The sequence below is a fragment of the Micrasema longulum genome, unplaced genomic scaffold, assembly GCF_059751315.1.
Source record: "Micrasema longulum isolate JH-2025_06_02 unplaced genomic scaffold, ASM5975131v1 h1tg001653l, whole genome shotgun sequence".
In the NCBI taxonomy this organism is placed as follows: domain Eukaryota; kingdom Metazoa; phylum Arthropoda; class Insecta; order Trichoptera; family Brachycentridae; genus Micrasema; species Micrasema longulum.
This window is the reverse complement of record NW_028278832.1, coordinates 99292-123127: the sequence shown is the minus strand read 5'-3', so window position 1 is coordinate 123127 and position 23836 is coordinate 99292. Positions and strand designations below refer to the sequence as shown.

Here is a 23836-nt window from a genome sequence, read left to right as displayed (position 1 = left end):
TGTGGTGCAAAAAAAAAATGTAAAAAAAATGTAGTGTTTAAGTCCATTGTATAGTATTTTTGACTATTCTACGTTTGTCTTTGATGTTTTTGCCTTTGCGTATATTTTAATATAACCCTATTTGTTTGATTTAAATTATTTATTGACAATTCTTGATGGAATTCCATATTTATGATGTAATAACTTGTATTTACATTTAAGTTATTAATTAAAAAATACTTGGTACACTTCCACTTATTTCTTTGACCAATTAGCGCTTTCCCCCTCTAATGGGCATCTTCAAACTGGTCGGAAAAATTGGTAAAATGCAAATATATTTAAATGTTTTGCAACACATCTAGGGGAGTTTAATTACTATTTTGAAACATGTCTAGTCAATACATTCACCAGCTAAAGCCACTTTGTTCAGTATAGAGCCCCCTTAATACACGTTACCACACGCTCATAATATTCAAATGGTATCTACCAACATATAAAGCTGGCGTAAGTTTATTTTGTAGAATACACATTGAGTTGAATATCACGTACGTGGAATGGAATTCAGAACAACAAGATGGTAGGAGATAGAACCACTCAAAGATATCGATTTCTTCAGAACTCTGTCAATATAGACGACTACTCGAGTAAACAACGAGCAACAACGAGACGACTCAAAACTGGCTCACAGCTAAAGTGGTCAAGCGAACGTATATGCTTAGTGCATTTTTACATCGAAATAAATTAATAAAGTGATTATAATAATATCTAAAGATTGTCGTGCGCCACCAAATAAAAAGTGGTTTTTCAACAAAACCCATTGAAATATCAGCAGTTATAAATATATTTATGTTATAATTTCAAAATACAGAAACAGACATATAAAGGCGGGCATATTTACTTAAGGCAATTTCTTCCTACCTACTCAAACCGTTCAGTTTGAGAAAATTGTAAATACATGAACCTTTTGAACTTTTTCAAAGATGGTGAATGGTAATTATATTTATTTATTCATCATTCATTCATTTCATAATATATATGTATACAGTTTTTTGTTCACTTTGCCTAGCTGTGTGAAACAGAACTTATGATTTTCTTGTTGTTTTACTGTAGAATGTTTTATTATTTAAACTTTCTACTGATTATGCTGTATAATTTTTGGGTTAAATTTTAAAATCTATATCTTGTATAATTTTTGGTTTAATTTTTTTTATAAATCTTGGGTATAAAGAAATTCAAGTTTTAAAAGAAAAAAATATTAGGCCAAATATGTTAATATTATAAATGTTTGTAAAAGGCAGATTTGCCGTTTATGTTTATAAAATAAATAAATAAATCAATAAAAAATTGAATTTTACAATTGTATAAAAAAATTAAAAACAAAGATTATCAAAACACTGATCAAGCAAATGATAATTGCACAAAAAGCTTAATTAAAAATTATTTTAAGAGTCCCAATTAGAACTAGCTCCCTCGGTATATTTGAAAATCTTAATGTCAAATCCATAAAACAACTTTATGTAAAAAAAATTGTGACTATAAGCACGTTAACATTATTCTCTACCTTCCGTTACAAATACAAGAGTTACTAGATACTCCACCTTGATGCTGCAAAAAAATAAATACAACCTTCGGTCAAAGTGGATTGACCTACTACTCGGTTAAAGTGTACAATCTACTTCCATTATCCATGAGGACAATTAGTAAGTTCTCAAAATATAAAATTGCTCTTAAGAAATGGATAGTGGAGGTGGATTGCGCACGGATCGACGAGTGGATCAAGCCAAATATGTAAAATGTATGCACTATTTTTTTAATTTTTTTTATTAGTCCATATAAATTGGTTATGTTTTTTATGAATAGTTTTATTTTTTATTGTTTATTATGTTAATTATAATTAGGTTAATTGGTTTAATAACGTTTTTTTATTGTTATTAATTTTTTAATTTTGTTAAATAGCTAATCTTAAGGGCACGTTTCACATTTTGTAAAATGTTTCCCTCGGCACGGGACACCCCAGTGAGGGAACATTATTCTGTATAAACAAAGAATACAAACAATGTAAAAGTATAAATAGAAAAATAAAATACAAATCTATTAAAAAAAAATTAGCACTATACTATGAAGAGAGGAGAGGGGATGGGAAGGAAAGAAGAAGGATAAAGGAACAATTTAAATATTTCGATAGTGACATTTTAATCTTGACTTAAATGTAAATAAAGAAGGGGGCGTCTCTAACATTAGAGGGTAAATTATCCCACAATCGAGCTACTACTACTGTGAAAGAGAAGGCAAGAAAATTAGAGCAATGACAAGGTATTAAAAGGGTTCTCTCGTTTCTAAAACGAAGAGATAGTCCGTGATGTAAAGAGGTTGGATGAGTTCTTTCAGATAAACAGGCGAAGTGGGATTATTTAAAATATTGTGAAGAAGTGATTACGTGACAGATGGTCGATAAACGCTGCATTTGGTTTTCAAATCAAGTGCCCTATGCACCACTTGGTGCGAAAAAGGGAAGTATCATAATGATGTTACTTATATGTTTGTACTTGCATATACTCATATCAAAATCATAAACATTAATACAGTTTGTATAAATTATATAAAAACTTTTTTTGACTTGGCCCATTGCGTTATTTCTTAGATTGAGCATGCACAGGGCGTGACTATGTATCTATCCTTAATAACACTCCGAAAGAATAACGATCAATACTAGACTTTTAAAACAAAGTTATTGGTTATATTGGTTTTTGAAAAGAACACAATATAACAAAGAAACAAACAAACAACATTGCACACTCGCCAATAAAAACAATTCATGCGTTTGCAAATGAATACGTAAATGATATATATATTCCTAAATTCTGTTTCTCTCTCCCCGGTGATGTGTAGCTAGTACACATTGCGTCTTATAACTATAATATCTGTATAAATACAAAAAATATTGGGTTTAGATTTTCAGTATTCCTCCATTACACATTTACGTATCGACTGAAATAATTCGTTATTAAATAATAAGTACTTATTAGGCACGAAAAAGCATTTAATCGGAAATCGGGAATAAATTACAAATATCATTAGAAGTATACTCACAGTATACCAATAACACCTGGCGTTACACGTCCACTACATGTCCAGTCACGTAGTCCAGTACCAGCTACTTAGTGACTCTCGGGAAGTCGTTAGCGATACCCAATGGTTTTTTCATGTTTTCAGCAGTTAGATTTGAAATACACGAGGAAGTATGGTAGTTATCCGTGAGTATCCCACTGCTTTCCTCTCAGACGTGCTTGAAACCAACAGTTTGCAACTTAGAAGCGATTGGTTTACACTGACTTATTTTTTCAGACTGATTAGAGGTTTTCACGAGAACTCAGTCATTTTTGGAAGTATACATTTTTATGTTAGCTTAAGCACATACTGTTTTACCCCTTAGCTTCCAGAACCAACCTGCCTCTGGTTATGCTAATTGGAAGAGCATTCAGGCAGCTAAACATCATCACTTTGGAGATCGACATCTTTTACGTCAGTGAAACTATTCAGAGGCAAATATTCTTGGTATTGGACAGTATTTTGCCTTTTTAATGTTAGACCATTGTTGAGGGGTTCCTCGTTTGATACATTATCTTAATATAACGCCTTGAATATTTTGTAATTTGTAATGTTATTCTGGTAAAATAAATCAATTTGAATGATATGAAATCAGTTTGTTTAACGGTAAATTTAACGATCCAAACCGGGAACAAGGAACATTCCGTTTCTCGATAACAGCTTAAACAGCAAGTATGTCAAAGCAAAAAATAAAAACAAAGCCAACACGTATGCGAATGTTATATTTAGGCCATACATATTTCAACAGCAATACACTGGAACCTTGTTTTACACGTTTTCGAAATAACACGGTCCAAAAATTTAACAATGCATTATTGGAATAGAAATATAATATCATATTGCAATTTGGCTTGGGGAGGTTGCGCTCGTTCAATTCTTGAACCAGTGAAAATAGAACAAAAATGAATCATAAAGGATCAGTTCAACATCGTTTTTAAGAAAGGTAGGTGTTAATTAAATCACAGCATTTATCGATATTATTCCTGGCCGATTACCTTTCGTTCCTATCCTTCCTTTGACACATCCCTATGGTACCTACCTAACCTCAAGATAGAAGATATTCAAAATTAGAAGATTCGGATTTAGAACAAAAACCAAACAACATTTTTGACTTGACATAAAATCGGATAAATAGTGGTTGGAATCGTCGCGCGTCGTGGAAAATATTGTTATTTTAAAGTTCATTTGTAATCCAGTGCCAGAAACATTCAGATTATATTAAAGGTAGGTATCCACTCTATGTACCTATTCCTTTCTCAAATATTTCCCAATTCACAAAACTGAATGAAATTCGATTTTCATTTACAGTCCGCCTTTTCGTTATCAGTAGGCTGGAGGTTGGGCTTACCAGAGACCAATATACGAGTACGTATAACGAGTAAGAAACTATTTAAATTTGTTGCAACAGAGGGGAAAACATTTATGAGAAGGGAATATGGGAGTCTAGGTATATACAGGGCTTATGACCTGTCATTGGCTGGTTTAAGTAGTCACTTTACACATTGTGTAACATTCACAAAAGTCAACAGATGGAAGAGTTGAGGAAATGTGGATGATCAAACATAGGCAGAATGATAAATGTTACACAGTGTGTAAAGTGGTCACTTAAACCAGCCAATGACAGATCATAAGCCTTGTAAATGCCTAGACTCCCATATTCCCTTCCCAAAAATGTTTTCCCTCTCTGTTGCAACAAATTTAAATATGAACAACTCCTTAGGGAGAAAATCCAGCTAGTCTGCAAGCATTTGGACATACTCAAAATATTGTTGAGTTAGAAACTAGCTTAAATGTATCTTCTCTTCAAGACCGTCGGAATAAATCCGACCTTATAGTCCTATTCATAATTCTCAACTCACTATTGGATGCGCCTGAACTACTGAGCACAATAAAATTAAATATCTCAACTAGAAACCTCAGACAAAACTTACTTTTTCATACCGATAACCATAGAACTAACTATGGTTTTCATTCTGCCAACAAACATACCAGTCTTGATTTCTTTTGAATTGATTGATTTGAATCAAATTCAATTATAAACACCTCTCTCCCGCTTTCACTCCCACCAAGTCTACTATTTACCATTGTGTCTTCCTACTTTCCTTTATTATAATTTTCCTTGTTTCAATATGTCATTTAAAATGTCTATTGGGCGTATTTATAGATATATAAATAAATAAAGATCATTCTATGAAAAACCCTTGTTGTATCCGACGGAAGATCTATTCGCTGAGTTTAATATATGGGATGTAAGACAATTGTTTGTTAGGTGCCTACTGCTTAAATTTTATGATAAATTAAGTTGGGTCAAACAAACCCAACAAAATATAAACACTCGTTCAGCAACACAAATTAACAGTATTGTCCCATACGTATCAACCTCATTTGGTAAAAAGCAATATAATATGATTGATCCAAAAATACTTAATGATTTAATGCCAAATATAAAAGAGTCAAAATGTAAAACAAATTTTAAAATAAATACAACCGCACATATAAATAGTGCAAAGATATTTTTTTTAGAAAAATATATTTGATCAATAAACGTATAGCTTTATATAGTTGGTACACTTATAACTTATATTCTTATGTATTATGAGTCGTGGTCCCGTAGTAGTATTGTGGACTCACGGGCCAAAGGTCCGAGGTTCAAATTCCACTCTACCACAACTCGATTTCCATTTTTCCAGCACAAGTTATTTACAAATTTTAGGAAACGGTCTGAAAATTTAAGTATTTGAGTAAATAATAAGAACTCGAGTATTTTTCTTTTATAAAATATGAAAAAAAAAAAGTTTTTTTATTACAAATTACACTCTATTATTTTTGTTTAAGTCATATTATGTATTCTTAGCAAATATAATATAAACTTTATATTTATATAAAAACGATTATTTATTTCTTATAATTGATTAGCTATGCATTTTTAATTAAGTAATTTTAGTTTTTTTTTGTTATTGTTACATTAGTTTAGAACTATTTATACTTTAAAAGATTAAAATCTCCAGGCTGAGCCATGTTAGATGGAAACTATTCTAACCAGAGAACGCTCCGTATTCATTTTCGATTCGCTAGTTTTATAAAGATTCCCTTGTAGTAAATATTTATACTTATATATGCAATAAATTTACAAAATAAAAAAACAAATCTACATCACCCTTTTTTTAAATATTTTTTTTATATGCCAATGTGTCTTCTTGCTCATACCGATCGTCATGGTCTCGGATGGTACAGGGTTTTGCAAACACGCTGTTTATATATCGGACTGAACTAAAATTGTAAAATGTCTTCTTCGGCACAGGTTTTTTTAAATAAGGAAAATATTTTTAATTCATTTATATAATGTATTCTTGTGAAGGATTAAATAAATATAGAGTCGGAAAAATGACACATGAATCTAATAGTCAACCACCTATAGGCAGAATGTTGAATGTAATTCAGTACCTATGTAAATTGATCTCTTAATCCAGCCGATGACAAATCATTAGCTCTATAATGTCTAGACCTTCATACTTTTCGCAACTATATATTTGTTTTAAAAAAATCTTACATTTACATTTACGGTCTAGAATTTAAACTGTTTACGCGCTCTGTAGTTGTAAGACGTGTTGTAATCCAGCTCTTATTTCGTCGGGTTTCTGGCACAAGTTGATAACTACGAAATTCGGAAAATGAGATGTGTTCATAAATGACCCCAAATAATCATTGTTTAAAAAGCATAATAAATAAAAATATTTCGTATTTTATAAATACAAAAAAAAATATATAATAATTAACTAACGGTTTTATTTGATTGCAATGAGCTTTTACCATTAAAATTTTAATATTTCACGACTAGTAAAATATTAGTTAGCAATTTGTGCCAGAAACCCGACGATTAATAAACTATTTTTAAAAAAACACTTAAGTCAGTCATTTAATCATATAAATGAAGACGAGATCTCACATCGTTCATGCGCTCTGTAGCCGCAAGACGTAAGTTCAGCGCCCGCAACGTGATTTGCAAAATGTTCACTATTAATTATCCATAGTAACAATAACAGCAGTTTTCCGATCCGTATTGTATGGGTTTGAACTTCAGTATAATATCGCTTGTAACAAACGTATTTTTTGCGTTTTTTCATGAATTATTTGCTGTTTCAGAAACGTCAATACAAGCTTGCCTTTAAGGGGGTATAATTTCAGACTAAATTTGTAAGTCCCGAGCAAATGGTTTCGTAACATGGAAGGTTGTTTAGCTTTTCCAGAACTTAATTCGTTTATGCTCGTAAATTTTACTTCATACTTGATTCTATTTCTCGCGAATTTTTGCCGCTACATATTTTGTTATTTGGTAAAGCCGTTGGTTAATACATCTGACATGCTACATACCATTTCGTATTTATACACGAAAGAAAACACACAAAAAGATTTAAGGTCTGCTTTCACGTGGAGCCTTATATACGTATATATTATAATAATACTCCTATGTATGAATGGGCAACAGGATAACTTAAGATGGGCGCTCGAAGACATAAATTATGAGCAGGATAAATCAAGACAGAATATCTTTTAAATAAATTGCGAACATATTCAAACTACCCTTGCGGTTGGTAAAAATCTAATTAAGAGTGGAGTGTGCTTCTTACGGCTCTTAACCATTGACCATTGGCCAGAGTGGGTGAGAACGCCCAGCTCCTTTTGAAATGTGGTTCAAAAGACGCATGTCACCTTCTTTTAATATTTGAGTACTGAAATAACTTATGATAAAAAAATATGTTACAGAGATAATAGCATGATCATATGCAGCAAACATATCAAAACCCTAGATCAGATTAGTTAGTTTAGGTTTTGAGTTAATGATGCTAGATGGTAAAGAATCACTCCCTTCCCATTTTTTGATAAAGAAATACATAAGTCAACTTTGCCATATTTATGGTCTAAAGTCCGATAGTTCCTTATGGAATTAGACTGAATCATCAGACTGGTGATCATACTTTCATGTATTATAACAAAAAATGATCAAGATACACTGCGATTGGTGTACCAATGTAGCGCCTTATTCACCATTAGGTGTACCAATGGTGTATCAATGTAGTGCCTTATACACCATTAGGTAAGGAAAGGAAACAACGTTTCATTATCCCCCACATGCCGTAAGCCTAGGAAGGGAGGAGGGGCGAGTTGCCAACTTCTGGTGTTCAAAATTTCATACATAAAACCAAAAATCAATAATTTAAATAATTTTAAAAAAGCCCTTCAGATACCCCAGCGTCAAGTTATTTGAGGATTTTTTTAATATGGAAGATCTGAGATATAAGGCAATTATATATTACAATATTTGAGTTTGTCCAAATGTTCGTAGACAAAAGACTGGATTTCACCCCCTCGGGAGTTATTAAGATTAACAAATTACAACAGGGATGAAGAATACCTTAAATACGGGAATATGGAAGTCTAGGCATTTACAAGGCTTATGAGTATGTGAAATAATTCAATCAGATGAATCTCTTCACAACAATAAAGGTTTCAGCTCTAACTTCACTAAAATCAACAAACGGAAGAATTGAAGAAATATGGATGTTCAAACATGTCAAGGTGGTGAATGTTACACAGTGTGTAGAGTGGCTACTCAAACCAGCCAATGACAGGTCATAAGCCCTGTAAATGCCTAGACTTCCATATTCCCTTATTTAAGGTATTCTCCATCCCTGTTGTAATTTGTTAATGCAATTTTATATTTTTAGAATAATAATGTTTGTCAAAGCAAATTATTCTATCAAATCCCAAAAGGAACACTCCCACACTACCAGAAGTCAAACTTGAGGATGGGTCATGAGGTCTACCACGAACTCTGAATTTGGGCAAAGAAATTCCAGGTTTTTGGGTCCCAAAATATTCAATATGTTACCCAAACATTGCGAAACCATGACTCGGATTCAATTTAATAAATTTGTGAAAAATTGGTTACAGGGTTTAGGTAGAGAAAAATCGAAAAATTTACTCAAACATTCTTACATAATAAATGGTATAAATTAATATTGTATAACTGTCTGCCTTAAAACAGGTTGTATCTAGTTAGGCAGACTAGACATGATCCAGAGAAATCTATTACCAAACTGTGTATGTAGTAGATAAAGTAATTGTTATTTTTGGTAATAAATCGTTATTATTATTGCTGTATCGTATTCCACGAGATGTTTGGAAATCGGTAAAAATTTTAATGAATTCGGTAGATTGCTCCGAAAATCAGTTTCCATGGATAGATGAGAGGAAAATACAGTAATAAGACCGGTAAGAGATAAATACCAAGAAATATAATTCTATAGAGAGACAATGAATTATTTATCTATACAAACAAGGTTTTAAATGGACTGTACAAGTTTAGGTAGAAATAAGTAGGAGTATGATGACTTTTTATTTGATTTAAGAAAACTTTTATATGAAAGCTTCATAAACCATTACGTAGATATGATAGATTGATAAATTACTTACATGTTGGGTTTGATATTAAGTATTTTAAAATACTTTTAAATCGAAGTGAGGTATTTGTAATATATTTTCAAATACAGTTTTCTCAATATGAAGTACTTTGAATGAACTCTCTATGGAACTAGGGGATCGGTATGTTTTTATGGCCTGTTTAAACATATGGAATCTAAATTGTTCTCTAGAAATACTAAGACCATTATTTACAAAGCTCTTCTCATATCAGTCCATATGGTGCCGAATGATAGTTTATGACCGAAAAAAATGAAAATATGGTATAAGTATTTAAAAGAAAAATATTAAGGAAGATATTTGGAACTGAAAACTAAAATGGATTGTGGAGGAGAGGTTTTGGTCATGAATAAGAGGCACTGTATGGTGAAGCCAACACTGTGCAATTCATAAAAGTAAGTATATTTCGATGGTTATTCCATGTTCACAGACTGAATAATATTCGTACTCCCAATATAATTCTTTATACCGCTTTGGAAAGCAGATTAAGAAAAGGCAGACTAAACTAAAGATGGCTAGATGATGTAAAAAGTGACATGAGAGCAACTAGCAAGATGAACAGGAGAAGAGCCACAGGGTGTAGGGAGGAATGAGGACAGATTCTGGAGGAGGCCGGTGCCCACAGAGAGCTATAACACTACTGGTGATGATGATGATACACGTGTTGGGGACCCATAAGCTGGACCACGTCCGGAACAGCGAAGTATTGAGTAGAGCCGGTGAAACGAGAAAAATCATTAAAAGGTTTGCCCAACAAAGAGCAAACTGAATAGGCTATAACATCAGGCACCTAGGCCTGATTATTACCATCTAAGAGATAATTTCCGAGGGTAGAAACTACAGAGGTCACCCAAGAGACGCTTATAAGGACCAAGTAATCAGGAGCTTACGCTGTAGCAACTACATGGATCTGAAAAGACTGACTGAGGACAGAAATGACTGCAGTGAACGAGTGAAGTTTGTTGCAGACCATTTCTCAGGATTGCTACCCTAGAGAGAAATTCTTAAATCTTTTTACTTTAACAAAACATACAGTTTATTCTGAAGATGATCCCTGCAATGGTAGCCGAAAGGACGGAACGAATCCGACTTACGCGGGTCACCCAAAAAATATTCAAATCATTTACAACTCATTATTATTTTCCTATCTTCATTCCCCTTTCTGCTCTCGCATAAAATTATCGAAATGCGCAGCCTTTGGTTCACCAATGCAGTGGCCTATGCACCGTTGGGTGTGGATAAGGGTTTGATAATGATGATGCTATGGCACTGAACAGAATTGAGAAAATAGCTCTCAAAATACCAAATATTCTTATACGGCGTAAATAACTGGAAAAGAGAAGCCTTTTTCATAAAGAATAATGATAAATTCGCTTTCGGGTCACAAATCGAAAATTTTAATTTCATTTTCGAATCGCGATACGTCGCGATAAAGCTTAGAAATTTCTCGAATTCCGTGAAACTCGCCTTTTTATTTCACGGAGGGAACATTCCGTGGCGGATTTCTTGAGAAAAATCAATATTACCAAGGGTGGTACAACTACCCAGCAGGTACCACCGTGTCTAGGGTGCATAATTTATAGTAATGGGGTGAACTGAGCGTCTAGCAAATGCCTTACCTTTATTTGGAAACCTGTTTCATGGCCGGATAATTAACTTTGCTGTGAAATAAGCTGAAGGAATCCATTTTTTTACTATAATTCGACTCGAGTCTATTTCTTTTACACACACCTAGGCAAAATAATTGATTCATGAACTTTGAAAAAGCAAAAATATGTTTTTTCTGAGTGTCTTCTCCCGGATTAAAACTTTTTTTCTACCCTCAAGAAATAAACTTGTTTCTGAGCTTTCATTTTTAATAAAAAAGCTTTTACTCGTACGCTTTATATGCGTGGGGTTCATAGTCCATTGATTGATGACACACATGTACTAAATAATTACACGTGAAATATAGTGCGACGACCGATGAAGCAACTTAGCGTTTTCTATTGAAACTAATATAACATATTATGCAAGTCTAACTGTATTGCACAGAACGACGAGAGCAAAGTCCTGCAGTACATTAATATCGTTCCTACCACGGAGACGTGAAGAAAAAAGGACCGTGGCCTATAAAGAGACCCCAGGGCGTGGCAACGCCCAGTCAGTCCTTGTGCAGCGTGCAGCCATTTCAACACTTCATCGCCGTAACACTCGTGTGACATAATTAAATTATTTATTTATTCGCTATGTAATAAATACGTATTAAACTGCAACCTCGTGTCTTCTGTCAATCACCAACTGGAGTAGGAGCTCCAACCGTCAACCATAAAATTCCTACATATGTTTCAAAAAGGACCGATATAGCAATATTTACCAGAAATAGTCTTATGACTTTACAACAACACCGTATCTGCTATCGATATTTTATTTTATTTATTTATTTAATTATTTATTAATTTACACGCCCTACGGGCTTTTACATATATTAGAAATTACATTCAAGTGCAGCAGTGAAACATAAGTATGTTAATTTAGTTAAAATGAAAGATAACATAAGACAAACTAAAAGATACATTAATAAGTAAAAAATAAGGAAATGTACCAAAATAGGTATAGGGTACATAGAAAAATATTTAATAAATTTACATATAAAAACATACACACATATATATACATACATATAAGTTTATACATTATTATAGAGATATATTAGAAGAAAATAAAATAAATAAAGAACAATATTAAGAAATTTTATACAAATTAATTTATAACCTTTTGAATACTTAACCTATAAAATATATTTTATTAAAATTATTCTTAAACAAATTTGATAAAAATACCGAACGCACATAGAGGTACTTAACAATATATTTTTGACTAAATGTCATTAAATATTTACTTAGGTACTTCTCAAAACCGGTAGACAAAGAAAGGTCGGTAAGTTGTTAAATACAAATATTTAATAACATTTAGTAAAATGTTTGACCACAGAGTTAAATAATATAATATAATTTTTATTGTCATAATACAATTATTTAATTTGTTCACATCTTTATGCTACCCGTTGTAACTAAATTGAAAAAATCCAGCAAAAATTTTTCCCGGTTCATAAATTTTAAATTGTATTTAAAAACAATAATATTATCTTACATACATTGAATTAAATTGAAACTATTGATATAAGAATAATATCTGATCTGTTTTTTTGCATAAAACTGTAAATAATCTTTTCGATGCTCATGATTTAGTCAAACGTATCTATTTCAAGGTGTCTCATAGGCTAACGAGGCATCATATTTATTTTAGATATAAATATATATATCTAAGTCAAATTTGCACATTATTTTTCGGTTCCCGATAATTCACTCTCTCGGGAATAAACACACTGATAACCAAAAAATAAATGTATTTGCCATAACTTTATCAAACTTCAAGAACCAATTATTCTTGGAGATTATTTTCTATTATTTTATTTAAACATATATACATTTTTTTATTGTCCTATAGGTGCTAATAAATAAATAAATAACCCAAAAATACAGTTTTTCCGGTCATTTGAAAGGTTATATCAAGAATTCAGCCATTTTGGAGATTGTTAATTTTTATTTTCGGGATGGATATCTCACACAGCGTCAGAACCGATTGCTTACCTCTCAGCATCCCAGAACCAACCTGCTTTTGGTCATGCCAAAAAGAAGAGCAGTCAGGCAGCTGAACATGATCACTTTGGAGATCGACAGTGAAACTTTGTGTAAGAGAAAAATACTCTTGCTGTTTGTGAGTATTGTGCTTTCATATTTCATATTCATATTGTTTTTCTATTTAGTTCTTCTACTTGGTTTTTCGTATTTTTTATTTTCTCTCTATCTATCCTCGCCTCTGTTGCATAAACCGTGATTTGGTCTGACACACGTTCTGTATATCCGAATTATGTTTCCAATAATCATGTGTTCATTGGACTATACGACATTTCTGAGGCATCCAGATGTTTACTAACTGAGATGGATATGTTCTCATCATCACTATGGTAGCATCATCTGCATGGCATGTGATGTTAATGACCTTATCCCCTTTTATATGTTCACTACTTTTTTTTATTCTTAAAAGCTTTTTTTATATATATTTGTTCTGTTTGTGTAAAAAACGGTTTTAAGCGTTTATATTGTTGTTGTATATTTAGTTATAAAGGTGCTAAACTTGCTTTGTTTCTTTGTTGTTCTCAATATGTGTTATTTTCTAAATGCTAATATTATATATGTCGCGAATTAAGTTTTTGTAACTCCTGGGAATGTAATTCAACGTATTATACTTGTAAAATACTTAACGTTTTATGATTTATAAATAAAAAAAATAATATCGGGACATTGGTTTAGGGGATCCGTGTCTGATATGTTGTTAAAATTTGAAACCTTTGATATTTTGCTTGTCATTGTGACTCGGTCCAATAAATAAAAATTGTAATTACTTTAGTATTTAATGGTTCTTACCAACAGCGAATCCATCCAAGGAATCCCCCCTGGGTTTGGCCTGGAACCGGTAATCTCTCCCGTTAATTTCCAAGGTCCTGACGCATCCCGAATACCCGCCCTGTACGGATAGGCGGCCCAGTCCGCTCATGTTACCGGCGCCCCCTAAGAAGACAGGCTCCAAGAAGGTCATTCGCGAGAAGAGACCCTGGAAACAATAAAATGCTTTATTATCTTTATATATAATTCTTCTGTACGTGTGATGTAATCAAACTCTTCTTAAACGGCTTAACCGATTTACATGCGGTTTTCATAGAAATGTAGATCTTATGCGCTGCACGTGTTCGTAGATATTAAAATCTTCAATATAATATGTAAAAAAGAAGTAAGCAGCATAATTGTTTTATTCATCGACCTACCAGGGTTGCATTCGATGAGAATGCATACAAAGAATGGAACGATGTTGTTTTTTTGCGTATAAAAAAGTTTGTTTTTAATTTTTTTAAGTTACGTTATATTCACAAAGAGCATTCGCTTTTATGGATCCCAATCAGATTCTTTCCTTAAATTCCTTATAATTTTCACCCATTTATTTCTTTTTACTAGATTTTTGGTAAAACTAAAATAGTAATAAATTCAAAACATTAAAACATCGTATTTTTACATAAGTACACCCCTCTGTCGGTGAGAAGAGCCGAGTTTGACATTTGCAAAAATAATTTTATATTTGAAAATGAATTATTTTATGTTTTGGAATTCAACCATAAACAAGTACTTAGGTCCCTGCTTAACAATAAATTTTTTTTTAAAGTAATTGCAGGCAAGCCAACGTTAGGGCACGACAACGTCTATCAGGTCCAGTTGTGTATATCAACTTCAGTTGCCTGTCCAGGTGACATGAAATATTCTAGTGCTAAAACACCCCTTTGAATCAACATTTCACGTTAACCATGTTGGCAGTCGAACCCGAGTCCTCTCGCATAGTAGGTAAACGCGCTGACCATTTAAACTCGAGGCGGATATTTAATTACATTATATTCGATACCAAAATTTATCAATAATATAATTTTTTTAATAATTCAAAAATATTTTCAGGCTGTCGTTTTCTTAGTTTCATAAAGTATATTATTGTATAATTTTAAACCCTTGGGCAATATGATTTGCGTATTAGTTTTTCCCTTGACTAATAATCTTATTTTTTTACAAATCAGGTTTTGTATGTATGGCATTGTTGGTTAAATTATATTTTACATTTTATTTTTTATTTAACCTCTTAATTATTTTATTAATGAGAATCTAAGTATATCTCCATATTGTGATGTTCACATCAAGAATATTGAATCAGTTCAACATCGATTTTTAAGAAAGATAGGCTGGAGGTTGGGCTTATCCAGAGACCTTTATACGTATAATAAGTTGGAAACTACCTTGAATATATCTTCTCCTCAAGACCGTCGAAATAAATCCGACCTTATAGTCCTATTAAAAATTCTCAACTCACTCTTTGATGCGCCTGAACTACTGAGCTCAATAAAATTAAATATCCCAACTAGAAACCTCAGACAAAACTTAATCTTTCATACCGATATCCATAGAACTAACTATGGTTTTCATTCCCATATGCCTAGAATTCTTAGGTCTGCCAACAAACATACTAGTCTTGATTTCTTTGACAACAAGTTGTCTTCTTTCAAACGATCACTGAATCAAATTCAATTATAAATACCTCTCTCCCGCTTCCACTTCCACAAAGTCTACTATAAACCATTGAGTCTTTATAAAAATAATAATTATGGATAACTAATAAAGCGCCATTTTCGTAATATAATACCTCAAGGGCGCTTTACAAAGTGATTATATAGAGATATAAATTTAATTTTAACTTTTTAATTTAAGAAAAATAATGTACTTTTTCATATTACTTTTCCGCTACATGCTAAGAATTTATTCAAATGATTTAGAGAACAAGTGGGTTTTAAGTTTCTTCCAAAACATCACTTTACTCTCACAGTTTCAGATTTCTGCTGGTAGAGCATTCCTTGTCACTCTTAGAGCAGTCTTTCTAATTTTTTAACAATAATTTTCAATGCATAAATGTGTCCATAAAAATGCCCATTGGGCGTATATATAAATTAAAAAAGAAATATATTGCTTTATTTTAAAGAAAACTATTTATTTATAAATAATTTCTATAGCGAAGTATAAATTATGTATTTTAATGAGTGAGTGACTTGGTGAACCAAAAAATCATTTAAAAAATGTGTTTGCGTTAGTAGACGCACTAAATTTATTTATATGAAAACTTTTTGCTACGCACATGTAAAGAAGGAGTTTTTAAATATTTGAACAGACTTTTCGTATCTGAGAATATAGAACATAGTACGTTCACGAGTAATATCGATATATTACTGATTAGCAGTTATACAAGTAAGCATACTAATATTTCAATACCCTTTCTTACCTAAAATTGTAAACAATAATTTCGCTGAATTAGGAAATTTAGAAACAAAATAGACTTTGTCTTTAAATAAAGGTTATTACTTCAGGATAAATTACAGTATTGCCATCGAGCAAAAAGAAAAGATAATGAGCAACAAAACTGGCGCCATTTTTCTTTTATCTTTGGCAACACGCGAACGTTTTAAGCAGGAAAGCTTTGTGCTTTTATGGCTGTTATTATCAAAGGGAAAGCGCACCGCACCTGCATAGAAGCTTTTTTATGCTAACGGTGTTTGTGTGATCACAATCGCCATCAAAGGAGCGATTTATGAATACGAGAAAAAGGACAATGTAACAAAAAAGGGTGGTTCCAATAAGCTATTCTTTGGTTTTCATAAATATAATAATTAAGTATAAAATCAACTATGTTTTGAGTTAGTTCAAATGTTGGTAGACAGGCTGAATTTCCTCCCTAGGGAGTTAATAAGACCTAAATTAAAAAAAAAAAAAAAAAATCACACTGGCAGGATCGTGACTATTGTTACACAATGTATAAAGTGGTCACTTATATTAGTAAATGACAGCCCTAAAATTCCAAAACATTAATATTACTTTGCTGCATTAACATGTTTTAATACTTTTAAACTACTTTTAATTACTTATATTGGATATGTACGAGTATATAAAATCAATATATTGCTGCTCTTACTATAATGTGTCATTAACTTTGAAGATATTTTTTTAATTTACTTAAATTTACTGTCTTATATTTCATATAAAGATTCTTTTCAACGTTTCTTTGAATCCCTTAAATTATGTATGTGTACATTCATGTTTTTCCTTTTTAAAAATGTCATTACTATTTTATTTTATCTCTACATCTGAGCATGTTTTTTACTCTTTATTTAATTTCTTAACTTTTAATTACTTTTACGAATTTCCTTAATTTTTAATATTATTTCCATTTGTAAATACTAACTACAAACTAAAAACTTTAAAATAACTTTTTTTACTTTAATTTTAATTTTTTAACAACTTCCATTTATGATTTTTTTCGTTCTCTTTATTGTACTTTCATTAATAACCTTACATATAACTACTTTATAATATAGAAACTTCACTGGTCCATTAGAGTTAAGTCTAACTGTGTAAAATATAAAACCGTGTAACTGTACTGTATGTTTCCTAAATAAAGGAAAAATAAAAAAAACAAAAATAAAAAATATAAAAAATACTACAATCTTAAAAATGCTTTTCCTCTTTGTTGCAATTTTAGAAGTAGGAAATCGATTCCAACAGATCAAATCGTGTCCGGTGGAATGAAAAATAAAGATCTAGGTAGATTAGTATTATTTTAATTATTTTGACAGTGTTTTTTTAGTGTTCAATTATTTTTAGTACGGTCGAACTCCGTTTATCCGAATTCCACACATCGGCGTGATGGTAGTAGTAGTGGAATCACCAAATATCCAGATCGTTATCAGGACATAAACAATAAGGAAGTTTTAATTTCAACTGAATTAATTGCGCAATTAACTTTACTGGACATGTTTAAGTAAGTTTTTGATGTAATCCAATTATCTGAACTATTTCAAAAGAAAATTTATCAGTCACTTATTTATTCAAATAATTGGAGTTTAATAGTATCATTTTTGGGAAAATGTTATTTTTTACTGTTATTTTTGCTAACTTTTATTTATTGTTTTTTTACTTATTTAATAATTGATTTTGAACTGTTGTTTTTAAAATCTATTTAAAATATATATTTTTTTAATTGCATTGGAGAATATTTTTTCCTCTTTTTTTATTTTCATTCCTATTTTTTAAATATTTTCAGCATGCCTTTTCACCTTTCTAATATCACTTTCACTCACGCACGGAAGTTTCCGGGTTCGATTCCCGGTGAGAACACAAACATTTTATGTGATTTTTCTAAAGCCTGAGCATTCCGTGTTGTGTATCACCACTGTAATTGGGCCCCCTGGTTTGTTGTGATGCAAAAAATAAGTAATTAAATTTTTGATAACTTTTAATACCACTTTATAAAATACTGTATAGTATTTGTGTAGAAACACAGCACAGAAAAATAAAAGCATAAGACATAAAATGCTGTATAACATGTGAAACATGTCAACAATAAAAAAATACGTATAACAGATGATAGTTTAAACGCTACAAGTATTAATGTAGCTCCATATCCTCCGTTTGGTGAAGGAATGACGATAAACATAAATTAATTAATCAAAAAAATAATATGATAATATTATTTTTTTCATAATAATAAAGTGGAGACCATGGGCAAACAAAAAAAGTGTTGGAAGGCCACAGAAAAGATGAGTCAACCACATTATTTAATTTTTTATTTTATTTTGTCTTTAAATAGTACAAACATAATAAATGAATGTCCTAATATTAACTTATTTCTAATTATTATTATTAAAACATATACTAATTATTAACATTTTTCAAACGATATACGTACACTTAAAAAGAAAACTTTTATAAAGCTAACACGAAAATTTATCTGCTAAACACATGTTTTTTTAATTGACATTTAAATGAAATAATATTTTTTGCTGTCTTATTTCCAATGGTATTTCCTTATGATATAACTGTACAGCTCGGTGCATCAATGAGTTCCGTGTACTTGTTTTCTTACGAAATGGTAGTCTTACTTCATGTTTATTTCTTGTTTTATATACATGTTCACATTGATTAGAAAAAACCTTTTGAGTCATCACTTTAGTTGACGTACTGTCATAATTTTTGCTTGTTTCAGCATCAACTTTATTCTGGTGTATTTTTTTTTTCAAAATTACTCTCATAGCCTCTATTCTGCAGAACAGTAAGTTTATTTTTTCCCCATTGCCTCTATTGCCGGTAAAATATGGATGATGAAAGCGGGTGATAGGAAGGAATGGAGACGTTTGGAAGAGACCTTTATCCAGCAGTGGAGAGAATAAGGCTGAAGAAGAAGAAAAAGAAAATTACCTTCAAAATTGGAATCCATAAAAAATATTGTCGAATTTATAATTTGATCGTGTACCTACCTGCGAAGTTTTATTTTATTTTTTTGCCTATTTGAAAAAACCGATATAATTTATAAATAGGTATGAAATTAATTATTTCAAATTTCTAAAGATAATTATTGGAAGAAACCTTAACTGTATTAAGTATAAATCAATGATGTATTTTTTAAATTAAAATTCCTGTTCATAATTCATTCCCATAAATCGTAGGGAAAAGCAGGAAAAATATTCAGAAGTTGTGAAACATGGTTTTAATACATAAGGGAATAACTTTAGCCCTAGCCAACCCTTGAATTTCATATGAAAAAGATCTGATAAATTTTACATGGAAGGGAAATAGACAAATCCCCATGGATAAAGAAATTAACAAGCTAATGGGAAATAATTACCCTTTAGTATAGAAAATAAAGTTTAAACGAAAAAATAATTCACAGGCATGGTTCGTTCCTAGTTGTGTCACTAATAAGCTTTGTCTATGTATCTGTACTTAATAAATGTAAATGTTTACATTGAAATAATATGTAACAAATAAATTGAAGTAAGAAAAGTAAAACACACAAACAACCCAGTCCTTGTCTACAAAAATTTAAACAAACTTAAAATGTTGTTTATAAATCTACCTGGTTCATGAAGAAGTATAGAAATTCAAAGAAAATAATTTTCATGCGTTGCTTGGTACTTGGTATGTAGGTGAAATTATTCAATTGGATGAATCTCACCCGCAAAAACGAACGTTTCATCTCTTAAACTTCACAAACATCAACAGATGAAAGAATTGAAGAAATATAGATGTTCAAATGTGGGCAGAATGGCAAATGTTACACAGTGTGTAAATTGGCTTCTTAAACCAGTCAATGACAGTTCATAAGTCCTGTAAATTCCTAGACTTCTATATTACCTTATCTTAAATATTCATCATCTCTGTTGTAATAATTCGGACTCGTGGTGTAATGGTCAGCGCGTTTGCTTACCATGCAAGAGGTCTCAGGTTCGATTCCCGACATGGTTGATATGAAATATTTATTTAAAAGGGTGTTTTACACTGGAATATTTCATAGTACCTGGAGTGGTATCTGAAGCATAAGACTGATCATCATATCTTAATTTAATTTAAAAAAAAGATACGCTCAAATTGGTGAACCAATGCAGTGCCCTATGCACCATTAGGTGCGGAAAGAGAACAAGGTTGTACTTTATTGATATTAACAGCTCTCCAGGGAGTTCAATCCAGTCCTTGTCTACGAAAATTTGGACACACTAAAAATATTGTTGATAAATCCACCTGATTCATAAAGAAATATAGAAATTGAAAATATTACATTTTCAGGCTTTGCCTGGCATGAAGATGAAATGATTTAATTGGATGAATCTCGCCCGCATAAATGAAGGTGTCAGGTCTTTAACTTCACAAACATCAGCAGATGAAAGAATTGAAGGAATATAGATGTTCAAATGTGGGCAGAATGGTGAATGTTACACAGTGTGTAAAATGGCCACTTAAACCAGCCAATGACAGGTCATAAGCCCTGTAGATGCCTAGACTTTACTTTCTATAAAATTTTATCTATCTTTATTGTAGTACATTGACAGCTCCTTAGGGAGTTGAATCCAATCGTTGTCTACAAAAATTTGGTCTTTAAAATTTTGGCTTTGTTTGATAGCCTTTTTACAAAAGAAAATATTTTAATACTTTAACACTTAATTTGTTAAGACTTCCTTAATTTTTTTTTGATAAATAAAAAAAAATGAGCCAAATTGCGGTTGAACGATGTTTAAAATTTAAACCTTTAATCTGTTAGTTCACAGAACTACCACGATCTTCAATCAGGCTACATAAACAATTTACAAAAAAAAAATATCTTAATATTATGAAATTCATACAATCAAAACTTATGAAAATTGTTCTTTGTAAAATTTTTCCCTAATTTCAGTAATTATTTTCAGAAAGAAAAGCTCCTTTTGCGGAAAGCTAATAATAGCTGGAAGTTAAATTATCAAGTCAGGTTGATTCAAGTTTCTTAAATACATACAAGAAAATATGCGACTCAACTTTTTGAGTCGCATCTCGTTATCTCTACATAATTCGTTTTAATGACCACAATTTCCAAACCATGAACATTTTTAATTGTACAAAAATATTACTGTAACTCAGTTTTTTTGCATATAAGTGTGTATTTTTTAATTATTTTATAAAGAAAAAGAGACAAGTACAAAAAAATTATGAATCTAAGTTTTAACAAAAAAAGATGCACCGATGTGTTTTTTAAGAGTATCTGAAATAATATTTCCGTACAAAATAATCTGATAACTTTGGAACTTTTAAGCTACAAGAAGGTAAACTTGGAGCACATTATATTCGTTTGGGCTTTAGTGGATTCAAGGAAAAAGGGAGGTGAATTTTTACAGAAAGGGATAAAATTGTTTTCAAATTTTATTATTAATTCGCCGAATGATTTTAAAACTTTTTAAAAGCGTTGAAACATTTTTAGAAGCCACCAGATTTATGTATCCGATAGGATTGGTAATCACAGAGAGAGGGAAAAAAACAAGACCACGGGATGTTTTCAGAAGTTTGACGACAATATCCGCAGCAGAACAAATAGGAATCGACAATTTTCTCTTCTTTTCCACATCCGCTTCTGAGTGGAGCATCTGGACATCACCAGTTACCTCCAGGACACCCTATCGCTAGCCAGTACTTTCGCCTCCTCCCACGTCAATCCAGCGCCCTTTAGTTCCACCGAATAAAGTCGAAAGATTGTCATCGACGGCTTTCTAGGACGGCGAGAGTACGCAGGTTTAAAAATGAGGCAACTTGGGCTTAAGTTCTCCCGAGGCATGCACAGCACATGTCCAAGCCAGGCCCACCGCCGCATTTTCGAAACACTCGTTATAGGAGGCTGCTGCGTCCGTTTTTGGACTTCAATGTTAGTTATAAAACCGAACCACCTTCTTCTTAACATTCTCCTCAAGCATTTACTCTCAAAACTCAGAAGTTTGATGTTCTAGGCTTTTGGTAAGGGGCCAAGATTCACACCTATTTAGAAGTACTGGCATTATACAAGAGTTTAATAATCAGCATCCCGTTTCAACCGAGTATAGACTATCTACATGGAACTGTCTGTCTTCGAAAGACGATGGTGATGTATACTTAATTTGAAGACTGGGAAAAACAGCCTTTCTGGTGACCGCATAGTTCTATACGGGACCAGCACAGTCGGCCACATTTCTCACACGTCAGGTTGTAGGAGGGCTCCAGTACGTAGCTGCTTTCATCGCAGTCTTTTAAACCTCAGACTTATCAGCCATATGTCGTCGTGTGCCGCTTTTCCCTCCTTTACCGGCTCCTTTCCACACACCTCTATCCCTGGCAAGATCTTCCCAATGATCAGCGTCAATGCAAAAATACTATATGTCACGTTTACAAACATCTTTAAATCGCAATCGCTGACCACCGTGGGATCGTTTAGCATCACAAAGCTCTCCATACATAACAACTTCCGGTATTCGGCAATCCTCCATTCGACTCACATGACCGAGCTATCGCAGGCGTCTTTTTTTTAAGATCACCATCGCTGAAAACATCTGAGTACGGGTTAATATTTTTGCATTTGTCACTGTATTCTGCCACGTCACGCCAAGAATACGCCGCAAACATCGCAAATAAAAAGGGTTGATTTTTTTTTCTTGGTGTCTGTAAGTAGGCTAGATTTCACCACTGTATAGGAGCGCGTTGAGTACACAGGCTTGATAAACTTGTACTTTGGTAAATATGGTAAGTTTATAATTGTTCCAAACTCTGTCTTGAAGCTTTCCAAATGTGGTAGCTGTTTTTCTTATTCTACAGTTGATCACCTGATCTAACGAGTATAGACTAGATTCCCAGATAACACGCATCATGTTAAAACTTGCTCCAGCAATTCCTAGGCGGTTGCGAGCTCTTTGACAGTCAAAAATATTAACAACAAATATTTTTCATCTTTTTTTACCATGACCTGATAAAAACCGGGTAGGCCAGTAATCAGGGATAACCAAAGGAAACCAAGCGCTGGCGGATTAAATAAAACAGTGAACATCTCCTCTCTACATCTTTAATGACGACCTTACCAGGAATCAAACCCGAAATCTTAGACGTACGTAAAAGTTCTTACCAGTAGAACCCCAGGTGGATTAATTTCAATATATCTTTTTTCAGGAACTTTACTTTAGATAAGTCATCGACTCGAAAACTCTCCTACATATTTGTAATTCCATTTTTCGCACATAACTGTATTTTTATTTCAGGAAAACTATATTTACCCACTAAAATATAACTATGAATTTAGCTGGAAAAGGTCTTATGAATTTAATCAA

General features: G+C 32.0%; 1 protein-coding gene across 1 annotated transcript in view; it reads right to left on the bottom strand.

Moving 5' to 3' along the window:
- SP2353 (EGF like, fibronectin type III and laminin G domains protein pikachurin) overlaps positions 1 to 23836 on the bottom strand; it is a gene marked incomplete at its 5' end in the record, with an annotated part of 163746 nt that overhangs the window by 77365 nt on the left and 62545 nt on the right. The window contains one exon of the mRNA XM_088237136.1: positions 14037 to 14223. Within this exon, the coding sequence (XP_088093262.1) occupies positions 14037 to 14223 (187 nt within the window). The remainder of the gene's footprint in view (positions 1 to 14036; positions 14224 to 23836) is intronic.